Genomic DNA, 26,762 nt, shown 5'->3' on the forward strand with positions numbered 1-26,762 from the left:
TTTGATTTATTTATTTATTTATTTTTATTCTTGCGAAACTTCATTAAATTTTTTTATGTTTTGGCAACATAGCTTTGATAAACTGTCGTGCCAGTGAAGCACCATTGGACTGGATTAAATTTGAATTTAAATATCAAGCTAAAGGCACAAGTTAAATGAATAAAGCAAAAAGAAAGATCCTGTACAAACACACATTTTATAGATTTATTCCAGTGACTGAAAAGGAAGTTACACTATATGTTACTCAAGCTCAACAAGTATTGAGTTTAGGTCATAAAAAAGTGTGCTGCTTTGAATTTAAAGAAAGACGTTTAACAGTGAGCAGGCTTATTATGCACTGATGACATCATATGAAATTTTAATACAGATAAATTTAAGTTTAGGGCTTTATAGTTCTTGAGAACATCAGCAGCCATCTGTGCTAACTCAGTGACATGAATCCAACATCTTTGTTTTTAATCCTCTTTCTCCATCTTTACTTCACACAGTCTATCGCAGCTTGTGTAATACCCTTCATAGCATGACAGAGGGCACTTTGATGCTTCACTGTTATCCCACACCCCACCCAAAGTGACATCAGATGGACACACTGAAACAAGAAAAATAGAAAAAAATCACTTTAAAAATAAAGAAAAGTTTACTAGAACGTGTTTAAGCTGGTGTAAGTTTATCTTGCTACTACTATGATTTTTCCAGTTTACAGTGACGGACACAAGACACAATATTTTATGCATATATGCTTGTTTTTATGACAGTGTATCATTGGTATGATGCACCTTATACCATAATACACCATATTATAAGTAAGTTGCCAAATATGCTGGCTCTTATTCAGCTATGTTTGAAACAATTCAGATTGAGCGCCTGAAAATCTGTGGAAACATTATCAGTTTATTGCTGCTTTTTGTGGGCTTTTGTGGTTAGGTGCGGACATTTCAGACTAAAACTGGCAACTGTTTTTATTTATGATCACAAAGCTGAACACAACATTGCCGCTTTGGACATATATTAAGTAAACAGTTTGCTTGATCAACGATTTGATGTTTTAGTCATTAAAATGTTGAATAAAGTCTCCAGCCCATTCAGATCATTTTCTCTTTTTTGACAAACTGACATTTCAGCTCGGGTTTTGCTGCTTGTGTCTACTCTGGAGTTTCTTATGCTGTATTTGTCCCTGGAAGTCTCTCTTACAATAAACTGAGCTTAACTACTGTCCATTTATTTTTCTCTAAGTGCTCTCTCTCTCTCTCTCTCTCTCTCTCTCGCTCCCTGCCACTTGCATAATGAATTGCTGGGCCGCTCTCTCTCTCTCTCTCTCTCTCTCTCTCTCTCTCTCTCGCTCCCTGCCACTTGCATAATGAATTGCTGGGCCGCTCTCTCTCTCTCTCTCTCCTTCATAATTAATTGGTGGGTTTGATTTAGCATTCTAAATCAATTTTTTCGAGGCAAAGCGTCTTTGCGCTGTCACTTTTGCAAATAGGGAACAATCAGTGCAGGTCCTGGGGAGGAATCAAATCTAGATAATGCCTATAAAAGCTGATGGGAGAATAACAGAACAGCAAGGCAGCGTCATGGAAAAAAAAATGTTTGTGTGTGTGTGTGTGTGTGTGCGTGGACAATTTCTATTATTATTTGGCTGTAATGCTAACAAATCAGATCCTCTCTCAATGACAAAAGGCAGCACAGGTTTAGTATCTGCTCAAGCTATTCTATTCACAGTTTCTGTGAGTATCAGTGTCTGTCTGAAAAACTAAAACACTGGCTCAGTGTTTCTCCTTCCTGCTTCTCACGTGTGAATTTGCTGCCTTAATTTGTCCTAGAACAAAAGGCATTGAATACCATGCATTGTGATGACCCCTGGAAACCTACCTACCTATCTATCTATCTATCTATCTATCTATCTATCTATCTATCTATCTATCTATCTATCTATCTATCTATCTATCTATCTATCTATCTATCTATCTATCTATCTATCTATCTATCTATCTATCTATCTATCTATCTATCTATCTATCTATCTGTGGTTATGTGGGCTCCTTTCACACCAATACATAACTTAAATAAACAAAAATAGAAAAATAATATGCACAAGAAAAATTAAATAAACAAAGCAAGTACTGTGCAGAAGGGTAGAGTGTATTCAGACTATAAAGTGTGATTGCTTATGCATACTATAACAATCTTATGATATAATATTGTACCTTACAATATAAAGCGGCTGTTTGTTGGCTGGTGCTTTATAAATAAACCTTGGTTGAAAATTAAATAAATACAAAAGATACAGAAACAGTGTATTGAGAACTGTGCTGCATGCCCTTGAATGGCTGTAAAAATAGCAAAGAGGCGTGGGAGGAAAAAAGGAGAAATGAATGCTTATTGTGATCTGTGGGTTGTTGTTTTTTTTAATATGAGTGGTTTGTTCCAATAAAAATGTGCCCTGTGTCGTGGGTGTGTGTGATGGAGAGCGATGAAACTGACTATTGAAACAGAGGATCAGTGTGTGGCTGCTAATAAGATGGAAAAAATAGAAATAGACAGGAGTACCGATGGAGAGAGGAGGAGGAGAGGAGCGGAGAGTGTTGTATGGGATTAATGGACATACTGTGCGTCTGTGCAGGAGGAGGGAGAGGAGGGAAGATGGGCTTCTCCGTGGAGGCTGTGGCGGTGGTGGGAGGGGGGGTGGCTGGGGGAGACCACTGAGGCAGGGGAGAGGGAGAGGAGAGAAAGGGAGGGAGGGGAGCTGGTAAAGCTACGGATATTCATGAAAACAGCAAGTGTGTGTGTGTTTTTTTCTTTCCCCCTCTAGCCGTGGCGATACACCGCTATGTCTACAGAAAAACAGAGGGAGCAGGGGAGAGAAGGAGAAGGCGACAAGTGAAAGCAAGAGGAGGCGCAGCCCATCTTGCTGTTGATCTTCAGGCGATCAAGGTGAGTGTGATTTTTTTTCCTACATCCTCCAGTCTGTGTGTGCCAGTGTATGTGGACATGTGTGTGTATGTGTGTGTGACACATACCTCATGCAGTGTGTGCAAACAGTCATGACAGCAGGGGCATTCCTCATATGTGAATGTTTTCAGCATGTGCGCGCTCGCTTTATATATGTATTTGGGTGTTTTGTGAGAGAACAGCAGGCTGGTGGTTGAGCTGCATATTGATGCATAGCTGCTTGGTTTTATAAGCTGCTTTATCTGTAGTGGAGGTGGTATTGGTTTGCAGCTATTGCGTGTGTGTGTAAAGGCTCAAATGCCTTGATTGTCTGTGCATATATATGTCACTGTGTCACTATGCATTTGATGATTTCTCCTCTTTTGTTTTGGGTATGTTTTTCTTTCATTTTGTTTTGTTTTTTTACCTGTGTGAATCTGTGTGGACGCTGCTGTGTGGAAGACCCATCGCTGAGAGGGTGTGTTCATGGTGACCCTTGATGAAAGTCTTCTCCAGCAGCTCTCTATGTGTGTACCAGCTCCATCAGAAACACTCTGATATGCTGAATCTGTCCCATCCAATAGAATTAGGTCAGTTTGGACTGCTCAGAGTAATTATATAACATCAGAGAGCTTTTTGGTGTTGCAGTATCTGCTCAGAATTAGCCACACTGTAGGTACGGCTCCAGCAAGGCCAATCAAAACACGTTGTCCTCGCTCTGAGTTATTTACCAGTCAACCAGCCATGTCTTGAGAGTTTTGTTTGGAGGCTTTTTTTTTTCATATATGAAATTTGTATCATGGAAAACCACTCACATCTTCTGTAGTACTGTATACATGAGGACAAGTTTTTCCAATTTTATGATACATCAAATGAATTCACTGAAATAAGACAGGAAAGAGTATTTCTGTTTTGTTCTTGTTTTTTAAAGTCTGTACATACTAACACTTAATTTCTGTTTTCTCACAGGAAGATTTTTTCCAGGATTGACTCTGGCAGATCAAACCAGGATGTTTGGACTTCTCAGACGAGGTCATGCTTGACACGTCTTCCTAAGCAGGATTTGGATCCAGACCATGACCAGTCATATTGTGGATGATTGACCTGAGAAAGGAGAGGACCAAATTTCTCTGTAATCTCTTTGGAGTTTGGATTCTTAATTGTTGGGAAATTGCCTTCATGTGGAATCAGGTTAACAACTGGGGAACATCATGCAGACAACTCTCAGAGCTGGATAGACGTTTTAGAGAAAGGGGTTTCCTTTGGCAACGGCATCATGAACCCTGACTGAGATGTTCATTGGCTCATCTGGCCAAAGCAAGACAACATGGAGTGACTTTTTTTCTTTCTTCTGCCTTTGACTTTGGAAAACAGACAGATCCAAACAAAGGTCAGCGGCCTCGGTCTGAACCTGCAGCCTTTGAGGGCTGCGTAAATGCTCCTTTACTGTTCTCCACCACGCTTTACTTCAACCACCTGAAGACTGAGGTGCAGAGGGAGCGCGAGTGAGGCGGTTGGCTGGCCGAATCCGCTCCAATGGGGGCCGGTTGTGACCCGGTCTGACCCCGGTTTGACCTTGCAGTGACCTCTGACCTCTCCGGTCCTGGCTCTCCACCTGCTCTGCTGCCTGGGTTCCGGAACGCTCCGCCCTGGGGCCCAGAACGAGCCAATCAGAATGAAGAAGAGCCGCAGCGTGCTGTCGGTGACTGGAGAAGAGGTGAGGAGGAAGATCTGAACAATCAGGGAAAACCTGCTAACCTTGTCACAGTCACAGAGACCGTAGATCCCAGGCCTAGTAGCAGACTGTCTCACTGAACTCTGTGTGTGTGTGTGTGTGTGTGTGTGTGTGTGTGTGTGTGTGTGTGTGTGTGTGTGTGTGTGTGTGTGTGCGTGTGTGTGTGCAACTTGAATGCCTACCGTCACATAAACGCCCCATGACTTTCACACATCCAAGCTCTCTTTGTTCCCGCACACACTCAGAAGTCCGAGTGGACAGTTTGCATCCTCCAGCCTACACTCACCCAGCAGGAGCCACTCAGTCCCAGTCCTCTATGTAAATGAGCCGCAGCTAAGTGAGTGCTCTATGTAAATGAGTGATTTCCGTTTAAAGGTGAAGTCCTGGCCAAAGGACATAACAGCATGCATTAATCGGGAGCTCTTTTATTGATTATACATCTTGTTATGCGTCCATGTGTGTGTGTGTGTGTCCGTGCGTGCATGCGTGCGTGCATGCGTGCGTGTGTGGATGCGAGCATCTCCCCACATCTGGGTCTGGATGACATCAAACACAGCATGGAAGCAACACGGCACTGTTGCCTAGCAACTGCTACCATTCCCCCAGTGTTTTGTTGCTACGGTACTGCAGTGCAGATCAGCCTCTAAGAGCTCAGTCTGTAGAGGCCCTATCCCAGACACACATGCACAGTCACACACACTTACATCAATAATTTATAGTCTGTGTTTCTGTACAAGTTTCTTTGCTCGTCATTGTTTGAATATGGCAAAACAACACAGCCTGGGACATGAGCCAAAACAGCAACTGCGTTCTTCCATTTTTGCTACTGAATGTGTTGGTTTTTTTTAATCATTACACACGCAACGCAGTGTTTTTGTGAAAGACACAATATGTTCTCTTTTAATCCTCTGAAGATGCACCTTCTTGTTCCATATCCCCATTTACCTTACCTGCCTCCCTTCTGTCTCTCAGGGAAATGACACAGATATAACAGGTGCTGGGGAGAAGGCGGAGTCATCTCGCTACAGCCGATCGTATACGTCCGGGTCCACGCTGGGGGCTGAGTTACGCAGAGGGAGGAGCAGAAGACTCTCGCCAAGTCTCCAGGTATGGGAAGATGGAATGAGCATGTTAAAGTGGCAATCTGAATGGTTCCAGTCCCGTTGATTTGGTAACACCTGAAGTCACTGTTGATAGCAACAAACACTTTAGCACAACAGGTCACTGAATTATAAGGACCACCTTGGTGAGCCACCAAGATCTGTCCCTTTTTCTTCTGTTACTTCAAGCAATACTTCAAACTTATCTGAAGTTGAATAATGCAGGAAATTACCCTTTTTAGACATATAGACTGTAGTTAATAGATGAAAGCAGCTACCGTGAGTTCATCCACTGATTGTGGGCACCTGTTTTGAACCCTAGAAGGCTATAGAGATCCTGGTTTTATGAAGCCAAATTGTATCAGAGGACAGAGGTAATGATTGCAAGCTTAGCTGAATCTGTGCGAGAATTCTATAACAGCAAAGATGGTGGTCAAACTATAATTTCCAGGGAGGAAAAGCTTTCTAAAACTCTAGTTTGGAGCAAATACACCAAACCGTTTACGTCTCTTTTAATCAGATGTGACTGGTGTTCCTGTACGAGCAGTTCTCATGTCCCGCTGATCAATGAAAACTGCCCCAAAAAGTTCCTACACCAATTCACAATGCTGATGAGAGACACCTGCTAATTAGTGCTAAGTAACATACAAATAAAATAAAAGATTGCTGGACTGTGATAAAATGGGCTGCTGTGCAGATTATTAACCACACAGCAGTTTGTATAATTTGACACATAATTGCATTAAAATGTTTCTAAAGGCACCAAGTGCACAAACATGGTCAAAGGGTTCAGTTCAGCAATAAATATCATGCAAAACAAATACATATGCTACGCTTTGTCTGCTCCGTGTTTTCTATAGGAAATTATTTATAGGTTTATCACTTAGCGAGAAGTTAAAATGTTAGTGTATTTACAGCTTTCTCCTGCTGCCAAGGAAACAATAGGAAAAACTCAAAACAAAATTTTTTTTGATAGCACTTCATGCCAAAATATTTTTACCTGCTGACAAATAGATTTTGAAAATGTGGACTAGATGGGCAAATTTTGACCTCTCACACTGAAAATCACCAAAAGTATTTACAGCTAAAAAATCATTCATTCATTTCACCCTAATCCTAAAATTTTAATCACACCCTCGTGTGCACCTGATTGTGAGATATGTGTGAGAATAAAAAGCACAGCCTTCCCGCTGCTCTAAATCTACCCTTGCCTCTGTATGATGTCAGTGACACTGACTGGTCATCTCATCAGCTAGGTGTACTAGCTTTAAGCACATAAGCTCCACCCACCTATTGTTAAAACCTTGGTTAGGCAAGCTATATCTCCCAAACAGTGGCGTGTCCAGCGGGGTGGCCTGGGGGGGCACAGGCCACCCCCCCAACCAGACTGGCCACCCCAGGTGCCACCCCAAAGGCAAAACAATAAAATTCAATCAAATATCAAATGTCCGATTATGTTTTCACGGTGAAGCTCAGATATCCGAGTGTAAGTGAATGCAGCATCGGCTTCTGCGCTATGTGCATCACGTTAGCAAAGGTTGGAGAGCCAAGCACGAAAGATGGCACTGCAGGAAACAATTTTTCGGTGAAAGAAAATGACAGAATAAATGTCCCGGTAAGTAATATTAAGTTTGTTGAGTTTAGTAAACTTCGGTGAAATTAGAATACCAAAGAAAAAATAACACTTAAAGAATTATTGCTGCCATCAAATATTTCAGACAGTATGCTACTGAGGGCAGCTAACATAAGAGTTATGAGTTATAAGATATAATCTAAGTCGTAACATTGCTGTATGGAGCTGCAGATTTGGTTGCAGGTTAACATAGCTGGACTGGCCATCGGGCATACCGGGCATATGCCCGGTGACTTATTTTTTTTTCTTTTTTTTTTTTGTAACGGCATGAACAATGAGAGGTGGTGGATTGGCCAGATGCAGGTCGATGTGTAAAAATAACTCAGTTGTTTGGTGGTGGCTATGGCGGGGCTTCCACAGAGGCCAGCAGGTGGATGAGGGAAGGGAAGGGGAGGCAGGAGGAGAGCCCCGAGGCGGCCACCGGTCCGAGTGTCAGGTGAACTGAACTTCAGGTAAGAAGTTATGACCTGCAGTCTATCTGGGTCAGATATAAACCAAGTTTAGGTGGAGTTTATTTTCGTTGTGCTGACTTTTTACCCTCAGTTGCAATAACTCGTACTGCATTCTAGCCAGCTTGACAGAGTTTATATACAGCTGGGTGGGTGCTATGATGTTACTGATAGTGAACTTTATTTTATTCATAAAGTTAGTAGAGTTGCCAACGGCTCCTTAAAAAAAATGGAATGGTCCCTCATTCAGAGAAAATATTACACGTTTCGTATTGAGCTGAGAAGAGACGCAGTTTGTCCCGAACTTTAGCTAGGATGGAAAAAGACACAAAGCTGGAGTTATTCTGTCGTTACGCTGCACAGCTGCCTCTTCTTCTCTCATTCTCTCCCCCTGCCTCTCCTGTTGCTAATTCAATCATGAAACTGATCAATGATCAGCTGATCAGCTTTTCTCTCTTGTTTATTTATCGCCCACTTTGGGCCAGAAAGAGGAAACCAGCAGATGTCGTGCTAAACAACAGCAGCACGTTTAAGCTTGATCAGCTGTTGTTAGAATTTATTTAATATTAATTTCTAATATCAGCTGATGTTTGCTGGAGCCACAGCTGTAAAGCTGCTGGTCATGATGTCGGTTTGGATGTGTGATGAGAGGGAAACGTGAAGATGAAACCAGGAGATGTCCTTACTGAATCATCAGAGCTGAACAGGTGATGGAGAAACAGGTTTACCTTTTAGGTGACATGAATGAGTTGAAGGGAAGTTATGAACTGTTTCTGAGAGACAAATAGCACCAGGATCCTTTTTCTACGTAGCTGACAGCTGGTAACTGTGCAGGGGTGGATCTAGGAAAGTGTTGCCAGGGGGCCAGGTAGGGCATTAACAGGGAAAGGGGGGCACAAAGAAATACTTTTCTTTCTTATTCTCATTTAAAATATCTAGCTTTTAAAAAATAATTATCTAAATCTTACAACCAAAGTTTTTATCTGACGTAAAATGTATAGAAATCATACATATACCAACAAGACTGTACATCACTGTCACAACAGCATTTGTTTTCATTCAAAGTCTTTATGGCTTTAATACCTGGTGGGTCGGTCTGTAGTCAAAATGCCCGATTTTCTGTCCCAGTCCAGCCCTGCAGGTTAATACTGGCAGTGTCACCATGCCAGCTGACTGTATTTCATCATCAGCCAGTGTTGTTCTTTATCAATATTACCAAAGTTTACCATAAGGCAGCAGAGAAAGTATTTACTTGCTTTCAGGTTTTATTCAAATGTTAGTCTTTTCAGTTGTTTCCCCACTTTTTTCCTGTTTCAAAATCAAACACCAGTTTGTGAGAAGATTATCTTCTTTTTTTAACAGGCAGATAAAGTTTTACATTGGAACTGGCTAATTTGTCAATTGTTTGTTACAAATGTTCGTATTTTAATATTCAAAAATGTTTTTGCCCAAAACATATGTGCACTACATGTCAGTAAAAATACTATGCAAATATTTCTGTCCTTGAATGCTGAGTAAACACTGACAAAGCACTGATTGTATCTCTTGTACTTTATCAACGCAGTATCTAAAAACTTTGCACCGTAGTGGTTAAAATCTCATTCTAATAAGAGTTAAAAGCGCATTCGGTTATTAGGTGTATAGGATTATTGAATTATGGTTAACGGTTGGTAGAATTTTTTTTTAAAACATTATCTGCCAATTACATCTGCCACCCTTCTCCAAATCTGTGCCCCTACCTGGCCCCCCCAACAAAAATTTCTAGACACGCCACTGCTCCCAAACAGTAGCTTTGCCCATAATTGTGCCTAGAATCACAGATCGTTGACTGATGTAATTGATTGAGTCACACCCATTGTGCCGGACTGAACCTACGTTTTACCTCACCAGGTACCTTGCTGGCTGCGACCTCGAGATCGCACCCGGTCACCAGAAGTCCTGGGCAACGCGTCACGTCCCACAACTCTTCCCCTTCGTATCCCGCCTCGCATCTCCATCACACAAGCAGACTCTGACAGGTTCACACACATTTTAAGCCCTCGTCAAATCACCGATTTCATTTTGCAGAAAGCTTTCCTGTCGTTCTCTAATCACTGCTATCATGTTCCAGTTACGAAGCAGAAAATGGCGTGTCCCCAGGTCACACCCCTTTGGGCTCCCAGAGTCCGAGCCTCACGCTCCACACGACCTTCCCCCAGGGCCAGAGAAGAGAGTCCTTCCTGTACCGCTCCGACTCGGACTACGACATGTCCCCCAAGACGGTCTCACGGAACTCCTCCCTCGCCAGCGAAGGGTGAGAGTTAGAGAGAGATGAGATTAGTGATGACTTTATCCATGGCTGTATGAAATGTTGCACTCAGCTTTCTCTCTATTTTCCAACTCTTCCTGTCTTAGGCATACTGCAGAAGATTTTATTGTCACACCTTTTGCCCAAGTGAGTTTGACTTTATAGATTCATTTATCTTCATGAGTGGTCATAAAAACTGGTTCATACTGTTTCCAGTGTGCCCAGACACTCAATATAATTATAGGATTTGGAGGCGAAGTTTTTATTGAAACAGCAGAAATGATTGATCACGTTATTAAGCGTTCACCTCTCAGTAATATGTGTACATCTGTGTAAGCTTGTTTTGTATTTATGCTGTTTTCCTGTGATGCTGTGCGATCATTGTAGGTATTGGCTAGTCTGCGATCGGTACGGAGCAACTTCACCATCCTTGCCAACGTCTCCACACCGACCGTCAAGTCAGTATCACCACCTGTTGTCCACAGAGTTTATGTTGCATAAGTTAAAGGACCATTTGTACGTTACAGGAGTTTATAAGACCTGTTACCAATAAAAAAAGGGATGTTAGGGAAAATGTAAATAAAGACAGAATGCAAAAGTAGTTCGGTGCAAGAAGGTTTTACTTATTTTATCAAACCACATTCTGCATGTATTCCAACCATACAGTAGCTCAACATTGCTATAGGAAAGTAGCCGAGGTGCCTGATTTGACCAGCAGTGCCTTATAACATACATTTGAAAGCAAAAGTATGAAAAACTCCTCAGACAGTTACAGCTCAGTCACACATGTTTAGCTTTATTTTGTATAGCATTTTTTATCTTCTATTCTTTGCCAAATGAACTTATGTATATTGTTTACATGATCGAAATAAATTAACAAACAAACAAACAAACAAAGTAGGACAGCAAGCTCCTTGCACCTTGGAAAAATCAGTAAAAACCTGTAAAAATGCAAGTTTGCAGAGCGCCTGTCATTTTGCAGTTAAATCGCTGCCCTGTAGATACGAGGTTCTGTCAGGACTCTAAATGTAAGTAATGAATCTAAACTTCAATGTGAATTTTTGTGTACGTAGACAGCAAAAGATTTATTTTAAACAAATTTCACATTTAATAGATGCACTACAAACAGACCCCAACTTGATCCTATTCAGTTGCAGACTGACTCCATCTTATTGTCATTTTATTGCCACTTTGATGCCCAAACGTTGTTTTGAAGATGGTAATTGACTGCTCGTGGTCGCAGACCTGCTCCTTTCTTTAAAACAGCGAGGCGAGAAAGCTTCAGGTTTATTGTGTTTTGATGATTTTGGTCTTGCTGTAGTCTCCAACCACTGTTTCTGTCAGCATCAAACAACTGAACTACAGTAACCACAAGTACTGGAAGTCTGTTTCCTTACAGAGCATTGCTAAAAACATGTAATGTAACACACCTACAGTTTTTTTTAAAACAAAACAAATCTTGTTGCTTGCACCATATTCAAATTTTAGCAAGTTAAAAAAAATCTCAGTTTCAACATTTCAGATGTTGACTTTGTGCTGTTTCCAACTAAATGTATGCTCAAAATAACGTCCAAATTGTAGCATTCTGTTTTTATTTACAGTTTAGGTAGTATCCATGCTTAAAAAGCATGCAGTTTAACACCCATGCACACATTTGTGATTACAGATACTTGTGGATTGTACTGGGTTATTAAAAGCCTAATTATTTTACTACTCTGTTTTTTTTAGGAGGTCTCCTTTGGGTGGAGTGTGCGTCAGTCCTAGGGCGACACTATCAGACCAGCAGTACCAGCAGCTCGCTCTGGACACACTGGAGGAGCTGGACTGGTGCTTAGACCAGCTGGAGACCATCCAGACACACCGCTCTGTCAGCGAGATGGCTTCCAACAAGGTTTGTAACTAACACCGTATAAACGTATTAACATGTCACCAGCTGTAGATCAGCTCATAACCATGCAGATGAACCTTTATGTATGTTTTCAATATTTAGCTCAAATCATTACATTTTGATTTTTGCTAGCAGTTAATACATGAATTGGTGCATCTGTGCTGTAAGTAATAATTATAGGACACTAAACAGAAAATGTAAAAATCTATCTCCAACATTTTTTTTTCAGTCGTTTTACTGTTTCCTTAAACCTCTGGACTCACTCAAAGCCCAGAATCCAAACAGGCCTTCTGTTTTGAATAATAACGCTAAGTTTCCTGAGGGACGGCTCAGGTTGACTCACACCATCTTTGTGTTTTGTTCTCATTCTGCCACAGTTTAAGAGGATGCTGAACAGAGAGCTCTCTCACCTGTCAGAGATGAGTCGCTCCGGGAACCAGGTGTCTGAGTACATCTCCAGCACCTTCATGGGTGAGCGGGACCAGAATGTGATTTCTGTCCACATCGCATTTATGACCTTATCCAAATTAAAAACTATAAATCCACTGTGTGTGTGTGTGTGTGTCTTCAGACAAGCAGAATGAGGTGGAAATCCCGTCTCCCACTCTGAAAGATAAATCCATGAGTCACATCAGCGGAGTGAGGAAACTGTCTCACAGCTCCAGCCTCTCCAGCGCTTCCATGCCTCGCTTCGGCGTCAACACGGACCACGAGGATGAGCTTGCCAAGGTGCTGTTTTCTATCTGCGTTATTCACACTCGCCATCAAACTTTGCTCAGACTTGAGCTCGGATCTCTGAAAAATGATATTATTTTTCATGGCTTTGGCATTGTTTTTCCCTTCTAGCAGCAAGAAACAGATGTACGCACGTACCCTGTATCTGATAGAAACATAAGCAAACATGATTATATCCCACGTTACTGTATACTTTATGCAATCGAGAAAGTTTGGCCTGGCTTTTCAGAAAATAACTGCAAGTACTGACTTGTTGTAAGAAAAAAGTGCTCATATATTTATTAGGTTTATGTCTGTTCACATACCAGCTGGAGTCTTTTATTAATCCTTTAGTCTGCTTTCTAGTGCCTGACGCCTGCTTGTTTAATTCCATCCAGTCTTTAGCACCACATTTTTTTGGAAGGTCCACAGTGGGGTGGAGACTGTCTCTGACTGCTTGGTCATGCAGCACATAAATCACATTAAAGTATGCTAGATACAAACATAAAGCTTTGTTCCTACGCCATTGTAATTAAGAACTGGACCAGGTGACAGATATTCTCTATACATCTGTGGACCACCTACCACTAAGGCTCAACTGTCAAGGTTATGCTGAGAGACATCAAAGCAGTGTCTGCTGTGTGATTAGTGTTGAAATGGTGCCAGAGCTCAAAGATGGAAGCACTGGAAGTCTGCTCATGTTTGGGATGGAGGATGATTTGAACTTTCAGCTGTTTGCTCAATGAAGTCTTGTCAGGAAACATTATGTAGGTTAATACAGAGTGACCTTAGACTTGATTTAGAGTCATGTGTTTGACCTTTGGGCTAAAGTCTGGTGCTAAAGTCTTAAACTACCATCCATGTATTTATCTAGCCGGGGCGATCATGGCTCAAGAGTTGGCAGTTCGCCTTGTAATCGGAAGGTTGCCGGTTTGAGCCCCGGCTTGGACAGTCTCGGTCGTTGTGTCCTTGGGCAAGACACTTCACCCGTTGCCTACTGGTGGTGGTCAGAGGGCCCGGTGGCGCCAGTGTCCGGCAGCCTCACCTCTGTCAGTGCGCCCCAGGGTGGCTGTGGCTACAATGTAGCTTGCCATCACCTGTGTGTGAATGGATGACTGGATATGTAAAGCGCTTTACAAATACAGGCCATTTATTTATCTGTTTTGCTGGGAAACTCTTTTCTTTAAATAGTCTTCAGGAAGAGTTCTTTGGATTTTCGTTGCCTTTTGTTCTGTTCTCGGTCAAAATGATCCCACACTGCTTCAGTAATGTGTAGGTCTGAGTTCTTTGGAGGCCGATCCATGACTGATAGGGTTCTACTGTGTGTTCTTCTATCCATGTATGCTTTTACTGCATTAGCAGTGGGCTTAAGATCATTTTCATGCTGAAAAATGAAGCCACTGCCAGTCAGAATAAACGTTTCTGGGTTCAATATTCCATCATTTTTGCGAGCCCCGACACCACAGGCTGAAGGCTCTCTGTTGTTCCTCTCTGCTGACCTCCTCTGTACATATTAATGACAGTTGTGTGTTCTCTTTTGAATTTTTAAAATTCATTTAAGAACAAGTTATGTGTTTTGGCAATATGCTGTTAGTAGCAAAGTGACTAAAGATACTATTTGGAACGGGTTCTTTGTTGTCTGTAATGTGTAGACACAACACTTGTTCATACCTTGAGTTAGGTTCTTTTTTATGTTTGAGTGATTCGTAGGTCAGTTTTAAATGACTTACTAAACATCTTCTAAAAATGGTCAAGTGCAAGAATTGGACTGAAAATGAGAGAATGTGCAAAGAAAGTCTTTGAAAGATCTTCAGAAAACTGGAGAATTGTTGCTCTACACCACTGTTAAAAGTTACAAGAAAGTCTGGCCCCTTGAAAGTAGAGTATACAGCGCACTGCACTGTAAGGAGGACTTTAATACGACCATCTGAAAGTTTTGATGAAACATTTTTGAAACAGTGTGATTTTCAAGCTATGGCTCGCTTTACTTTGTGTGTTGAAACAGGAGCTGGAGGATCTGGACAAGTGGAGTTTTAACATATTCAGAGTAGCAGAGTTTTCCAACAACAGACCTCTCAGCTGCATCATGTACGCCATCTTCCAGGTAAAGAAAATAATCGTATAAATGTGGACTGTTCGTGTCTGTGCTCATGTACACGGTGTACTCCCTTTTCTTTTGTCTCGCTCCTCCTCAGGAGCGAGAGCTGTTGAAGACATTTCGTATCCCAGTCGACACCTTTGTCACTTACGTGATGACCCTGGAGGACCATTACCATGGAAACGTAGCGTACCACAACAGCCTCCATGCTGCAGATGTCACCCAGTCCACACATGTTCTTCTCTCCACACCTGCTCTTGATGTAGGTCAACACGCACACAAACACACACACACTTTTGATGTCCGTTCACACATAAGGAGAGAGGCGTGAAGAAAAGGTGGAGAGAATAAAAAATCAAAGCAAAGAAAGACAAACATCTTCTAACTGAAACATCTGGGTACTTTCATAGTTGAACATGAATTAACTTTTTCTCAAACAAATAGACCTATTTAAATAAGTGTGTCATGTTGTAATACATTATATATTAAAATGCATATTATTCATGTGTCTAGACAAAAAAAATATGTTTGAGCTTCCTCAGACTTTTGGCCCAAGGCCTCAAACTGACCTGTTCAACATTTCTAAATTGCACCTGTGGCTGCTCTGATTCCTCAGTCCACATACTGAAGGATCCTTGGGCAAGATACTGAACAGTGAGTTGCCCCCGATGCATCCATCCAGCTCTGAGTGTGTATGTCTATGTTAGAAAATCCCTTGGGCATAGATGAAAGTGCTGTATGGCGGACTTTGAGGGCTGAGTAGAAAGGTGCTATACAAGTACCAGTCTTTACGGGTTAGTAGAGTAACAACTGTTTAATTTAATAAAGTCAGTTGTATTTATATACCGCCAATTCACAACAAGAGTTGCCTCAAGGTGCTTTATTCTGTGAGGTAAAGACTCTACAATAAAACTCCAGCAATCAGAGGATCCTGTTTTGAGCAAGTACTTGGTGACAGTGGGAAGGAAAAACTCCCTTTTAACAGGAAGAAACCTCCTGCAGACCCAGCCTCAGGGAAACACAGACATCTGTCACAACTTGTTGTGGGTGAGGGGATTCAACTGTGGGTCCAGGTGTTAGATTATCAACAGAAAAGAAACGTGTACCTGATCTAACACACATGGTTCTATGGAGAAGCTGCACCTGAGAAACATCCCTGAAAAATAATAACAATTTAAAAAAGATAAAAAGCTGGAGAGAGTGTTTTTACTTTTGTCACATGTTTGTTAATGTGTTGCATAAAAAGCTGGAGCCCTTTTATGTGGTCACATTGGATCCAAAGCAGACTGACCATGTGACCCTTATTACACCATGGCTTATGCCGTGATGTAACAACAAAGAAATCTTAAGTTTAAAAGATTTTCACAGCATTATGACTTGAGTATGAAGTATAAGTAAATCTATGAGCTGATATTGATCACAGATTCAAACACACAAACAATGGGAGCTGGGTTCAGTGTCACTGTGGTTGCTGTTTTTTCTACTGGAAATAAAAGAACAACATCTGACTTTATCTGGGAATGCATTTGTCTCCCACACACTGAGACAGTGTTCCATATTTTGAGTAGCTCTAGTTTTCAGGACAGCAGGACAGCCGCTTTTCTGTCTGGCTTGCAAAGAAAGCAGGAAAGGGTGTTCTAGTGGGTCAAGTGCAGGTTAACCCGCCACGAGCTTTTGCTGCTTACACAATACATAAAATTAGGGAACTACAAAGTTACAAGCTGCACAGTTTTTGGCGGAATATGGAAATGCGGTTATAAAAATGACTGGAAACAGGAAACTGGGTGAAACCACTGGAAGACCCAATATTTTTTTCTAGTTTTTATTAAGTTTTACAGAGAGGGAAGAATATGATGTGACGTGAAGTCTACAGAATGAATCCCAAGAAAAGGCGTTAAAACATTTTATACAGTTTTTAAAGGCAAAAAGGGGAAATATGACTCCAAGAAAACTGCTGCAAAAGGCAATAAGAAGACACAAACTCTTAGAACAGAGTTTGTGTGTGTTTGTTGTTTAAGTTAGATATAATTTTGTCCCATACCGTCTCACATTTAGCTGCGGTATGGTCACGTCTGCAAAGACAGTAAAAACGTTTATCCATATTCTTCAACTGCAGTATGTTCTTTGCTATTAGACGCACCTTTTTGCATTTTATTAGCACAGAAACTAGTTTTGAAACTGTCAGAGGTATTGACTTTTGTCTCCTGCCCTTCTTGTCATTTCAGGCTGTCTTCACTGACCTGGAAATCCTCGCCGCTCTATTTGCTGCAGCCATCCACGATGTAGACCATCCCGGAGTTTCCAATCAGTTCCTCATCAACACCAGTGAGTTCACATACGCTCACACACTCAAACACATGCTTTGATATTTGCACACGCTGTGTTCACACCCCCTCCTCTGCGCTCAGACTCAGAGCTGGCCCTAATGTATAACGACGAGTCAGTATTGGAGAACCACCACCTCGCCGTGGGCTTCAAGCTTTTGCACCAAGAAAACTGTGACATTTTCCAGAACCTTACCAAGCGGCAGCGCCAGAGCCTTCGCAAGCTCGTCATCGATATGGTAGGGAACTAGTTTTAAAATAATGTAGCAGTAACCTAACAGAATTTCATTTTTTTCTATTATCATGCAAATGATGTATGAATCTAATTTATCATTTTTAGTTTTAGTCATATTTTATTTAGTTTTAAAGATTTGTATTCTCTTAAGATTCTCTTAAGTGTATATTTAAACACCTTGAACAGGAAACTGAATGTATCTGTTTTGGTTCTTCTCATTTAAGCTACCCTTATTCTGACTGGCTGAGCTTTGCAAACACAAGGTTTGCACTGGGTGGGGTTGCTGTGCTCACATATGATGCCTTAAAGATACAGATGAGGTGCTTTAAATACAGCTTTTGATTTACAGGGACTACTTGTACATACAGTTGTGTGTCAGAATCATATCCGCTCTCATGGGGATAAATGTCATTGTAATTTCTGAATGTTCTTTTTCCAGGGTGGAATGGTTGACAGCATTTGAATTCATGTTGGGGTGGGGGGTAATCAACACAGGGTCAAAAGTATACCCACTAATATTTGGGTAAATGTGTTACACTTCAACCAGACCTTTTTGTTAGCCATCAACAAGTTTCAGGCATAATTGTGGCTAAATATTTGACTACTATTCTTGGTGGAATTGGTAGAGTTCATTTAAATTAGTTGGTTTCCTGGCACTGACTCGGCGTAGTCCAGAAATTTTCCGTAGCCTTGAGGTTGGAACTTTGGGAAGCCTGCTTGCTCCATTTTGAAACCAGTATTGATGTGTGTTTGGGATCATTATCTTTGTGGAGGTGTTTCCTTTCTTTATTGCATCCACTTTGTGTAATGCACCAGCTGCACTGGCAGCACAACAGTTCCAGAACATGATGCTACCACCACCATGCTTGACAGTTGGTACAAAACCTCACCTTTACTCCTTGAAACATACCTCTTGTCACTGTGGCCAAATACTTCAATCTTTGTCTCATCTGATCATAAAATGTAAAGCTGTCTACATGGAGAATGGCTTGTCCATGTAGACTGCGCCACACTTCCGTTGAGTCTGAAGGTGTCAATTCTTCCTGCACCAAGGAGTGGGGGCTTCTTTCCTGGTCTTCTTCCTCTCGGCCCATGGTGAAATGTTGATGGTAGAACTCGAGTCACTGTGGACAGTGATCCAGGTGTTCCAGCGGTTTCCAGTTCATGCCAGGCCTGATTGGTTCCTGAAAATCATATTAGTGTTTGAACTGATGATTGTGGAATTTGCAGTGTAGAATGCCTCCAAAAACGTTTGCAACTTTGTACTCTGTGCTTTGTACTGCATTTCTTGGACCCATTGTTCTGAATACTGAATGAGACCTGTTAAACAAATTATTTTTAATGTTTGCATTGCCTATCAGCTATAGTCAATCATATTACATATATATACATATATACACCCAGCACGCCCCTGCGGGCGGTTTATCCTTCAAGCTCAGGTCCTCTACCAGAGGCCTGGGAGCTTGAGGGTCCTGCGCAGTATCTTAGCTGTTCCCAGGACTGCGCTCTTCTGGACAGAGATCTCCGATGTTGTTCCCAGGATCTGCTGGAGCCACTCGCCTAGCTTGGGAGTCACAGCACCTAGTGCTCCGATTACCACGGGGTCCACTGTCAGTTCAAAGAGAACATTCATGTCCATGATGAATGTGTGCAAACGTCTGACCACAACTGTAAGCTCAAATCTTTAAATAATGAGGTCATTATTTAAAGATTTGAGCACACAACATTGTGATAAATAAAGAAAAAGCATAATAGGTTCCCTTTAGAGAAAAAGTGGACTGACTTCATCCCTGATTCTTGCATTATATATTTTCAGAGTAATTTATAATCACACAGGAGTAGAAGGGGGTTGATTCCTAACAGGGCGTAGAGCATATTACAGGTTCAAGGATGCAAAATAAAAGCTTCGGGCAGAAAGTAGTTTGCATTTCTTTCTGTCGTTTTCTGCAGGTGTTGGCCACAGACATGTCCAAACACATGACACTGCTGGCTGATTTAAAGACAATGGTGGAGACCAAGAAGGTGACAAGTTCTGGCGTGCTACTTCTGGACCACTATACAGAACGAATACAGGTAACTTGATCAGTAACGTTTGACCCCGCAGAGAGAGAATGACATACATAACATTAAATATTCTTGTATGATCGTAGGTACTGAGGAACATGGTGCACTGTGCAGACCTGAGCAACCCCACCAAGCACTTACCTTTATACAGACAGTGGACAGAGCGGATCATGGAGGAGTTCTTTCGGCAGGGCGACAAAGAACGCGAGAGAGGGATGGAGATCAGCGCCATGTGTGACAAACACACTGCGTCTGTGGAGAAAAGTCAGGTAAAGCTCTCTCTGACTCACAGCGTCATTAATATAGTGAAGATGTTAAATGTGCACACAGAAAGGATAATGAGCCACAAACAAGCAACTTTAAAGTGTCTATGATAGCAAGGGTGGATAAAACAACAGAAACACAGAGCAGTGTGAAATAACAACCCTGAAATAGACTCTGTTAAATCTTCAGTTTATGCTGAGACTCTGAGAAAGTGTTAATGAGCATTTTTCTGTCTGTGGCAGGTCATTCACAAACACCGCAAATGTGGGAGTTGGTAGTGTGTGGGGAAAGTATCCGATCTGATAATGATAAAATGAACACAAAACGACAAGCAGTGGTAAATATATGCACAAATGCAATTCAGTTTTATTTATATAGTGCCAATTCAGAACAACTGTTGCGTCAAGGAGCTTTATATTGTAAGATAAAGAGCCAGTGTTAGAAAGAAACACCAAACAATTAGACAACCCCTCTATGAGCAAGTACTTAGAGACACTGGGAAGGAAAAACTCCCTTTTAACGGGAAGAAACCTCCAACAGAACCAGGCTCAGGGAGCGGCAGCCTCTGATATGACCAATTGTGGGTGAGGGGAGGAAGTGTGCTATGGAAGAGAGCAATTTGGTAGCAACCAAAGAATTGCACACAATACAAATTTTTCCCTAGCAACCAGTGGTTGCCAGATGGTTACCACTGATTTGGGCTTGATTCACTTGATCCTACAAGATTCGATTAGATTCAGTTCAATTCAATTTTATTTATACAGCGCCAAATCACAACAACAGTCGCCTCAAGCCGCTTTAAATTATAAGGTAGACCCTACAATAATAGATACAGAGAAAAAAACAATCATATGGCCCACTATGAGCAAGCACTTTGGCGACAGTGGGAAGGAAAAACTCCCTTTTTCCTTCCCACAAGATCACAAGTCCAAAATCGCAGATTGGTTGCAGTTATTTGACAATAAAGCTTCAGGTGTAAGTATACTGGGTTATGAAGTGTCAGTTTCAAACCAGTAAAAAAAAATCAAAATATGTGACAAATGTCCATCAAATGTACAAACCATTTGCACAAGACTAGATCAAGAGAAAGTGTGTGTGTGTGTGTGTGTGTGTGTGTGTGTGTGTGTGTGTGTGTGTGTGTGTGGCTGTGATTTACACACAGTTGTGGATTGGGCTATTTAAACATGTTTGTTTGGATGGTGGCTATTAGGACAGAAGCCCAGCTAAGATCGTTCCAATTCATATACTGTGGGGGAACAGATTATTTCTTTTAAAACCACATTTTAGTCGGTGCATCTGCTTTCTCTCAGAGCAACAGGAAGGAAAGAAAAAACTCAGAGACACAAAAGTTCATCCTCTGGAGACATGAAATTTTAAAGCAGTCCAACTGCTGGCTGCTGAGTGACGTGGAGAGACCAACAAACCTCGGGCCACGACGCAACTAGAATTAAAACTAAAAATTGCGTTTTATATTGCGTTGTGACAGAATGACAAACTGTTGATTGTGCAGCACTTTTATTTGTCCCCCAAAATTTGTCAGCACAATTAATACTGGAATAACTTGTGCTAAACTCTCAGTCAGTAAATCTGTTTTGGATACGTGTGTGAGAAATGTATTCCTGTGTCAATGTCCAGCTGGAAGCAGCTACAGAGATATGCCTCTTCTGATTTTCACGATGAGAAACAGTAACATCATTCTGCGTCAAGTTTGTGGTCACAGATTCTGCACTTTGTAAAATGGTTTTGTGTTTGTTAATGTACAGCCAGTTGGATTTAGCTCTAGCAAAGGTAAAATACTACTTAAGGGACATATGTTATTTGCTTTCTTTGCCAGGAGTTATTTGAAAGAATTATGTATTACATGGACAATCATCAGTATCAATGATGACCATGAAAACATGGAAATATGCAATAATGCATCAGTGTGTCATTTCACGCACTTTATTATTTACTATAATGTAGATCAGAAAACCCCGACCCTAAAACCATATTTTAAGCTGTCGCATCATTTGGTGTTTCATGAAGTTCTTTCTTTCTCAAAGCTGAGAATCTGATGTGAACTACTTTGTTAAGTTGCTTTGGTCTCAATATTGTTCAATACATCAGGAGCAAGAATTGTGAATCTGTGAGAAATGTGAATGGAGGTTTTTCTCTGAAAATGTGGGGAAAAGTGCCCCTTAAAATCACTAATGTGACCCTGACCTTGAGCACAGTTTGGGTGAAGACCCATCTGCTGATGATTGAGTGCAACTTCACTAAAATCTTACCAATACTCTCACAGAGGAGCGATTCTTGTGACTTGTAAACAGACAGACGACAGATGCCTCGGCACTGCATGAGCTCATCACTCCTTCATTAAAATGAGCTGAATTAAAGGCACCATAGTTGAGTAATATGGAGTCTTTGGACCAGCACTCTTTTTCAGCCATGGAGGTTTCTGCTTAATAAAAGTTTACCACTGCAGATTTTACAAATAGATGTACAGACCAAAACCATTTTCTTGGCTATAAACCTTGTGCTGTGAAGTTAGTGATGTTACCATGGGAATTAAATGGATTTCAATCAGCCTCAAGTGGCCGTTAAGGGGACTGCAGTTTTTGGCATTCAAGTGTTGTCCTGGGTTTGCTCTGACTTGTCTCAGATATTTGTCAGATATGGCAGTGGAGACTCACAGAGCAGTCTGACTTTTTCTTTGTATAACTATCAACCTAAGTGCAACACAGCAGCAAGAAAGTTGGCACCACCTTGTGGCCTAATAAAGCAGCTGCAGTTACAATTTAACAGCAATTGACAGTTTACAGAGTTGAAATAAAAGCACAAGTATCACTTGGGTTTTTGTACAAGTCAAACATACAGGAGACGTGCTTATAAGCATGTCTTACAATATACCTTGAGATGACTGCGGTTGTAAGTTTGTGCAAGCTGAGGCATTGAATAGATAATGTGTGATTTAGTCGTTAATGGTTATGGCACATGGAGTTTGTGATGTAAGGACAGAATCAGGTCAGCTCAGTTTTTATGCTCAGCTAAGTCAACCATAAGTGAATCAACATATTCTCCAAAGTGTTGACATGTTCCTTTAGCACCACACATTAAAGTGGCTTCGTCTAGTATTTGAAGTATTTTCATCTTCTTTTTCTTTCCCAGGTGGGCTTCATCGACTACATCGTCCACCCGCTGTGGGAAACGTGGGCCGACCTGGTTCATCCAGATGCTCAGGAGCTGCTGGACACGCTGGAAGAGAACAGGGAGTGGTACCTGAACACCATGCCCCAGTCTCCCTCGCCTCCTCCAGATAGACACCTCCAGCATGACCGCTTCCAGTTTGAGATCACTATTGAGGACCTAGAGCAAAACAACCACAACCACATACACATGAGAAACAGCAGCGGGAGGAGTGGCCGGAAAGCCATCTGTGATAACAACGACGAGGACTTAATGCAGGACGGCCAGGTGGAGGCAAACGGAGAGGAGCAGAATCATGCAGAAGATGACAAAGATGAGCAGGAAAATCACAACAGTGAACAGAATGGAGTCCAGGAGGAAGAGGGGGAGGAGGAGGAAGAGGAGGAGCAGGAAGAGAAAGAGGCAGAGGAGGTGCAGGAAGAAGGGCAATTTGAAGAAGAAGGAGCACAGACAGAGGAAGAAGAAGAAGCCAATGATGTAGCACAAGAGGAGGAAACAAAAGGGGAGGAGGAAGCTGAAGAAGAAGAAGGCGAGGAAGGGGGAGAGGAGAAGGGAGACTGCGAGGAAGGTGGAGAAACTGCATATGTAGAAGAGGAAATAGATGGAGAAGAAGTAGAAGATGAGAGAGAAGAGGACATTGAAAATGAGGAAGCAGAAGTGGAAAAAGAGGAGGCTTTGGAACAGGAGGAGGGGGATGTTGAAGAGGATGAGGGGAAAGAGGAGGAAGAAGTGGAGGATGAGGAGGAAATAAAGGAAAACGTGGAAGAGGAAGAGGCAGCAGCAGAGCAGGGAGAGGAGGAGGCACCAGAGGAGGCAGAGGAAGAAGTACAAGAGGAAGAGGAGAGCTAGCCAGGTGTAAAAAGGTGAATTCACAGGGTCAGTGAGGAAAGACTGAGATGAAGAGGGCCAGAAAGAGGCCACAACGGCAGCGAGTGGGTGTAGAGGATGATAAATAGCTGATGACGCCCTTCCTTCCAAATAACGCGCTCTGACCACTTTGTCCTGTGAGCATCGTAGCTGAGGAGCAGTTTGTTGTCTGCTCCGGACATCCTTAAAACACTCAGAGAAACACTGAAAGACCAACCGTACACCGAAAACAAAACCTCTCTGGATCTTCCCAAACGCAACTTGAGGAGCCGGTAGTGACAGACTGGAGTCTTCTTCACCTGGTGTCTGTAAATCCATCACTGCCATGGAGGATGAACTGGGGGGATGATAATGATGATAATAATAACAATAATAATAATAAAAGGGAAGGGATTTGTTCTGTCGACCTTTTTGTAGCTCCTGGAAATCTAACAAAGCCTGAAATACGCACATGCAAACAAGTGCGTGCCTGTTCTGTTCTTATAGACTACCCTCCGCTGTCTCTCGGTCACTGTCTCAGTCCCGTTGATGAGGAAGATAACATCTCACACACACAGTGAGCATCAAATGCTAAAAGAATGTCAGCTTCCTCCGTTTGTCAGAAAACAGAAAAAAATAATGCAAAAAAAAAAAAAAGTCTGGAAAGTGTAGTCTGTCATCTCACATTTACTAGAAAAAAACGTTCCACTTGTGAACAGGAATGCCGAGTACACCTCCAGGGATGTGGTCCAGGAACAGTTTAACCTCGTCACATACTAACCTTAATGCAACAATGCTGGATTTCTGACACTGTCTCTGAGTAATATGTGGACCGTTATAGCTCAGAAGCCTGATCTGTTGTACATGTCGATGTTGGTTAATGTTTTAAAAATAATAGTAATAATAATAATAATTAAAGAACACCCAGTATTCATCCTATCATGACAGGTTCACCTGAATCGTGCCAAACCGTCCCACAACCAGCACTGAGCAATTCAGCCTCCGAATGAGGGGGCTACTCGTCACGAAGCAATGAAACTGTGGGACCCGGCCACCAGGTGTGATGGTCTTCCACAAATCCCATTGTTTTATTTTGTTTGATTTTTTTGATTGTTTGGTTTTGTAAAAAAAAAAGAAAATGTATTTGGCACTTTATCTAACACCCCTGTTACATATCTGTACATAGTAAACATGTATTTTAATCTGCTGATGTCATATAATAAATACGATCAATGCAGCTGATGGGCTGGAGTTTCTAATTGCACAAGAGCTGAAACAAGAAGCCATTTAAGGAAAAAGGATAAAATTCTTTTTTTTTTTTTTAAATATATATATCAATTACCAATATTATTGCCTGACAGACATGTATTGGTATTGGCGTGTGTCTTGCCAAATGTTTTTTAACGCTCTTCCTAATGCGACTCTGCAGGGAATTGTGTCTCCTCCTGGGATCAAACTGGACACCTTTTGCTTGTCAGGCTAAATGACTACACTATGAAGCCATTTTTACAGATGAAAGATGTTTGGAAACAGTGTTCTCAGTTTATCCAGCAGTGGATCTCCCACTCTGTTACTTGCACAGATCTCACTCTCTCTGCAGCACAGAGTAGCATGAAGATGGACCAGACCTGGGCTCAGCAACCTTTACTAAGAAACACAACTGCCAAACTTTGAAGCCTCACAATGAAGATGACAGGCTCTAATAATTATAAGTTAGCGTATCCAAATGAACAGGTGTAAATAATTAACATCTTTTATCACATAACTACTCTGCAGTACGTTATTTATCATTACCTGGTTATTTAAATTTGCCTTTTCATTATAGTTATTCTCCTTTTAGTGCATTTTTTATTATTACAGAACTAAAATAAAAAGTTTTATATATAAAAAAAACACCCAGCACGCCCCTGCGGGCGGTTTATCCTTCAAGCTCGGGTCCTCTACCAGAGGCCTGGGAGCTTGAGGGTCCTGCGCAGTATCTTAGCTGTTCCCAGGACTGCGCTCTTCTGGACAGAGATCTCCGATGTTGTTCCCGGGATCTGCTGGAGCCACTCGCCTAGCTTGGGAGTCACCGCACCTAGTGCTCCGATTACCACGGGGACCACCGTTACCTTCACCCTCCACATCCTCTCGAGCTCTTCTCTGAGCCCTTGGTATTTCTCCAGCTTCTCGTGTTCCTTCTTCCTGATATTGCTGTCATTCGGAACCGCTACATCGATCACTACGGCCGTCTTCTTCTGTTTGTCTACCACCACTATGTCCGGTTGGTTAGCCACCACCATTTTGTCCGTCTGTATCTGGAAGTCCCACAGGATCTTAGCTCGGTCATTCTCCACCACCCTTGGGGGCATCTCCCATTTTGACCTCGGGACTTCCAGGTTATACTCGGCACAGATGTTCCTGTACACTATGCCGGCCACTTGGTTATGGCGTTCCATGTATGCCTTGCCTGCTAGCATCTTGCACCCTGCTGTTATGTGCTGGATTGTCTCTGGGGCAGCTTTACACAGCCTGCACCTGGGGTCTTGCCTGGTGTGATAGACCCCAGCCTCTATGGATCTTGTACTCAGAGCTTGTTCTTGTGCTGCCATGATTAGTGCCTCTGTGCTGTCTCTCAGTCCAGCTTTGTCCAGCCACTGGTAGGATTTCTGGATATCAGCCACCTCCTCTATCTGCCGGTGGTACATACCGTGCAGGGGCCTGTCCTTCCATGATGGTTCCTCGTCTCCCTCCTCTTTCTTGGGTTTCTGCTGCCTGAGGTATTCAGTTGGGGCCATCTTCCCAATGTATTCTTGGATGTTCCTTGTCTCATCCTGGACTGTGGTGCTGACACTCACCAGTCCCCGGCCCCCTTCCTTCCGCTTAGCGTACAGCCTCAGGGTGCTGGACTTGGGGTGAAACCCTCCATGCATGGTAAGGAGCTTTCTTGTCTTTATGTCAGTGGCTTCTATCTCCTCCTTTGGCCAGCCTATTACCCCAGCAGGGTACCTGATCACGGGCAGGGCGTACGT

The 26,762-nt window shown here is 42.1% G+C and overlaps 1 protein-coding gene across 1 annotated transcript; it reads left to right on the top strand.

Annotated features, from left to right (window-relative positions):
• The first annotated feature begins 2,754 nt into the window (after positions 1–2,754).
• Positions 2,755–25,032, top strand: LOC309708970 (3',5'-cyclic-AMP phosphodiesterase 4C-like). Its single transcript, XM_082537367.1, has 17 exons — positions 2,755–2,931; positions 3,898–4,645; positions 5,636–5,770; positions 9,736–9,863; positions 9,956–10,138; positions 10,240–10,279; positions 10,520–10,590; positions 11,861–12,023; positions 12,398–12,491; positions 12,592–12,749; positions 14,740–14,838; positions 14,930–15,094; positions 17,058–17,157; positions 17,241–17,395; positions 19,342–19,464; positions 19,542–19,724; positions 22,867–25,032. Exons 2-17 carry the CDS (start codon positions 4,604–4,606, stop codon positions 23,752–23,754), a joined length of 2,727 nt encoding a protein of 908 aa, XP_082393493.1. The 5' UTR covers positions 2,755–2,931; positions 3,898–4,603; the 3' UTR covers positions 23,755–25,032.
• Positions 25,033–26,762: the final 1,730 nt, after the last annotated feature.

Source organism: Aulonocara stuartgranti, assembly GCF_965226115.1.
Source record: "Aulonocara stuartgranti genome assembly, chromosome: 6".
NCBI classification, from domain to species: Eukaryota; Metazoa; Chordata; class Actinopteri; order Cichliformes; family Cichlidae; genus Aulonocara; species Aulonocara stuartgranti.

Excerpts from the sequence above, each read along its gene's own strand:
- LOC309708970 (XM_082537367.1), top strand. The coding sequence starts at position 4,604 with ATGAAGAAGAGCCGCAGCGTGCTGTCGGTGACTGGAGAAGAG. Across the intron at positions 9,864-9,955 it reads ACACAAGCAGACTCTGACAG|TTACGAAGCAGAAAATGGCG; the intron begins GTTCACACACAT and ends ATCATGTTCCAG. Across the intron at positions 19,465-19,541 it reads ACTATACAGAACGAATACAG|GTACTGAGGAACATGGTGCA; the intron begins GTAACTTGATCA and ends GTATGATCGTAG.